Source organism: Gavia stellata, chromosome 4 (assembly GCF_030936135.1).
Source record: "Gavia stellata isolate bGavSte3 chromosome 4, bGavSte3.hap2, whole genome shotgun sequence".
Taxonomy (NCBI): domain Eukaryota; kingdom Metazoa; phylum Chordata; class Aves; order Gaviiformes; family Gaviidae; genus Gavia; species Gavia stellata.
This window is the reverse complement of record NC_082597.1, coordinates 48671394-48675724: the sequence shown is the minus strand read 5'-3', so window position 1 is coordinate 48675724 and position 4331 is coordinate 48671394. Positions and strand designations below refer to the sequence as shown.

Here is a 4331-nt window from a genome sequence, read left to right as displayed (position 1 = left end):
CCCTGCCAAACGGGTTTGTTCCGTTTTACGTTAAGGAAACACCGGAATGGGAGACTCTTTGCAACGGTCCGATTTCCCCTACTTTACGCTGAAGCAATGGAGGTAAAGGAAGATGTTCAAGCTGGACAGGCCACAGAGCGCCATCATGCTGATGTCACGAGCTGGAGGAGCGGTTGGCAACCGTGGAACTGTAACATTCTATACCGGCTAGCAACTGCCTTTGTCGGTTCAGCAAGCCTGGAGAAGGTACCACCGTGGAACTGTAACATTCTATACCGGCTAGCAACTGCCTTCGTCGGTTCAGCAAGCCTGGAGAAGGTACCACCTCCTTCGTCCAAGTGTATTTCGCTGCCCGTTGGGGTTTTGTTTGAAAAAAGCAGCAGAGCTAAGGTTCTGAAGGTCCAGTTTTTGAAAGAAAGCTACTGCTTTCAGGATAAGATTACGATTTGCCTCAGTGTTGACAGCTCTAACGTTTTCATGTGTATGTTCTGCCAGTATTAGGAGAGTGGAGGAGAAGCACGAGAGGTGAAAATGGCCGCAGTTGGGAACGACCGCTATTTCCATTTCCATGCCCCCTACGCACAGGTAACTGCTGTAGATTTTAGAGTGGTTTGTATCCTTGATTTTCTTGATATATCCGTGTTGAAAGGGAGGCTTGTTATGTAAACTTAGAAGCTGATATGCCACTCTGCCTGGGTCATGGCAGCATCTGTAGATCAAGGCTCTGATGGTCGGAAGTCGTGTGAAGAGCTAATGATCATCTAAACTATGGACAATTTCTCCGGTGAACTCAGGCTCAGGCACTCAGGGAACACATACGTTAAAGATGGCGCAAAATCAGTTATTTAAAACAACGTCCTCCAAAATGGGTTTGTTCTTCAAAGAAGTAATTATATTCCACCTGGTGAAAATCCAGGGCTGGCTGTAGGGCTCTTCGTTATTGCATCCGTTCCAGCATTGGGGGAAACTCACTGAGAAATAACCGGCAACCTGGCATTTACAGCTCTCAGCTGGGATGTCGTTCACATCCAGGATATAAACCTGAGTGTATCTGTTCAGGGTAAAGATAACCTCAAACGTTCTAAAATATCAGAGCGTGGTCCCACAAAATCTTAGTCCTCTGCTCACTGCAGTGCACCGTGTATTAATCCATTTAGTCCATTTTCATGGTGATATTTACACTGTCTGAGAACTGTCTTCTCCTGCAGCAGAAGTACCGCAACATCTCCTGCTTCTGGGAAACACAACCCTCAGGCTGTGCGAGGATCAATTGCGCCTTCCATCATAGCAAGCCTCGTAATATAAATGGACTTTTTTTGCCACCTAGTAACAGTGAGTAAAAGTATTTTCTCAACAATTTGTTCGTTAGAGTAAGTAAAGACACGAAAATGCCCCTCCAGGGCTTACTTCCAGTGCTGACGTAATATATATTAAGGTCAAGAAATGTACCACGGCAAATCAATCATCAGGTCTGATTTGCTATCCCAGCAAGTTCGAGGCCAAGAAAGGAATTGCATTGGCAATTGTCTAGGGTCGCCGTATGGATTTGCTTAGCTGTCACGTTACGGATCTCCCTACCTATGAGTGACATGAGAGATGAAGTCACAAACGGCAGTTTAGGTTCCTCAGATCCATGGAGTGAAAACGTTGCTTTACTTGGGGATTTGCTAGAGTAAATCTCTCTAGTAGTGAAAATGGTTAGTAGGCAGGAAATCATTTAAGAGAAAGGAAAAGTAGTGTGTGCGGTGGGGGGAGGAGGTTGGTAGGGCCCCTAGTAGCCGTATCTGTTGATAGAGCACAACATGTTACATGGGTGAGACACCCCTTGTCTAGATATCATCCGATTCACGGGCCTTATCTCCAGAGCTGTGGACAGGTGTCGTAAGAGAAGTCCAGCAAGCCCTCGCGTCAGAAGCAAACACCTCGTGTTCCGGAAATTCCCCCCGGAAAAGGCAGCCTCTCATATCTGGGCATGTTGAGCCTAACTAGCCACCCAGGACCAAGGCAAGAACTTGAGTGCTGTTTCTATGAGTGCCCATACCGCTTTTAGTACAGTTCCCACATCCACAGCACCGGCCCCTGGCAGCTAGTGCTGTCGTACACACCACGTAGGCACGCTTTTGGGTGTGGTGTGAGTCAGAGACGCCGCCCAAGAGGCACTATGGACAAGGGCATCCTGTGTAAGAAAGAGCAGCGTCCAACAATCAGAACGAGAAAATGGACCCAACCCTCTTCCTTGTTACTGCAATATGTACAAATTCACAAGCATAACAACAACCGGAATAAGAGAAAATGCCCATGCTTCATCTTCTTTCTTTAAAGCTGGGAAACATATCCAACCTCAGTATTTTCAATATAACGCACAGAATCCTGATTGTACCTAGAGTTGCAAATTGGTCAGCTTGAACAATACAGATAGACTCACCATTTTTCATCATTTTAATTTTCAGTCCGTTGCATTTCCCGGCTCTCAGAAAATGCTACCCCCGTACTGAAATAGTTTTGCTGCAAACGTCGTGGGTAGATATAAGTTCCTAAGGAAAAGAATATCTTTGCTGATTTCCTTCTAATTAAGCGTAAATGATTTTCAGGAACTTCATCTTCTTTCTCAAAATCTACAGTTTGTACTGTACTTGTAAAGAGAGCTGTGATTCAGAAAATGTTGATAGAGAAAAATGTCTACAAGCTAAAAATGGGTAATCCTGTGCTTAGCACTGCTAAATTCTTCAAAATCGATGCCATGGGGAGTGATACAGGCCTGCCTATTATTCAGCATGTTTAAAATATTTTCACAGGTGGGGTCCTAAACTCATTTACTCACTTCAGCCCAGGTATTACTAATCACACGTTTCCCTATGTTGTAAGTATCTCTCTGTTTTCTCATACTTTCTGTAGTTGGAAGATGCTCGTTTGCCAGCCTCCGCAGAAGATGTTGCCTAAAAGGCACAATCAGTCTATTTAATGATTCCTTCAACGCCATAATGATTTCAAAGCCATACCTGCTGGTCTGAACCTGGATTTCATGTTCTAGTTCCCTCCTTAAAAAAAATAAATTTGATGTTCTTTTCTGCAGATGTCCCATTGCAAGAGGGTGTCCAAGAAGGGATTCTACATCCAACCCTTCGTCGAGAATCACTCAGAAAGCGACAGAATATTTTACCACCAATTCACCCTCCACTGATTATAAATGTCAACAGCGAAGAGGATGAAGAGGACGATGAAGAGGAAGAGAACTGTAAACAGTTTTTTTCTTCCTTTTACAAGGAACTAGAATGGGTTTTTTCGACTCTTGCAATGTACTTCGCAACCGATTTATTATAATAACCATTACATTTTTAGAAGCGAGTTGTTGACAAGTTTTTGAAATAGTTTCCAGCTAATTCACATAGCTCTTTTTCATTTAATAGAGTTTAAAATGTGATCCACAATTCAGATGGACACCACAGACCCTTCAAAATTTCTCAAAATTTGGGGATGAAACTACAAGTTTACAAGTTTAGGAGGTACTTCTAAGCTGTGACTGTATCTCCCTTGAGATGAGAGATTCCTAGGGAAGGAACCAATTGCCCGTTCCCAGCGAGGGAAAGTGAGAGAACGGCCTACTCTCACGCGTTCACTCCGCAAATTACCGCGCTAGTTTTCAGGCAGCCCCAAGCTGCTTTGCACCATCCCCCTGCCCTCCAGGTTGGCGGGCAGGGCTGCCTGTTCGTGGCTTCTAACTCGGTTTTAGGCTGAGTAAGCCACATTAATTTAAACAATATAAAAAGTGATGTAATGCCAGCTCTGCCGGCAGACATTACAGGATAGTAACGTTGGGCAGAGGTTTCGTCACAAGCACTCCCTGATGACAGGTTTAATCAGAATATTTCCTTTTGGGTGTAAATGATGGCTTATTTTGAAAATGAGTCCTGAAGATGTTTCTGAATCATGTTAAATCCACAAGCATTTGCTTCTTAATATGTCTTGTAACTGCAATTCTTATTGCACTTGGAAACACCTACTGTTAAGGAATCACTTTTCTGTCCAGAAGCAGAGGTTGCAGTCAGAAAAAGCCAAATCATGACCGAAATGAAATTCACTATGGTCTTTGATTATTAAGAATTGTTGCAGGTCTTTGTATAGCTATCTAGTAAAATCTTTTAAAAATATTTCCTACAGATGTTTCTAATCGGGTGCCTAAGACTGCTGAAGACATTCAAGAGGAAAGAGCAATAAAGGAAATATGCTATACATCTGGTAAATATGAAATTAGTCACTCCTCCCTCAACAGCAATGATGCCACTATAGTAAACGTTGTTTTTTTTTTTTTTTTCCCCTCCTCGTGAATGTTT

General features: G+C 43.3%; 1 protein-coding gene across 1 annotated transcript; it reads left to right on the top strand.

Moving 5' to 3' along the window:
• Positions 1 to 531: 531 nt before the first annotated feature.
• On the top strand, positions 532 to 3228 carry LOC132316883 (uncharacterized protein C12orf50 homolog; the record flags this gene model as incomplete). Its single annotated transcript, XM_059816064.1, has 3 exons — positions 532 to 585; positions 1209 to 1332; positions 3074 to 3228. Coding segments are annotated over exons 1-3 (333 nt in total), but the record flags the coding sequence as incomplete, so codon positions are not given.
• Positions 3229 to 4331: the final 1103 nt, after the last annotated feature.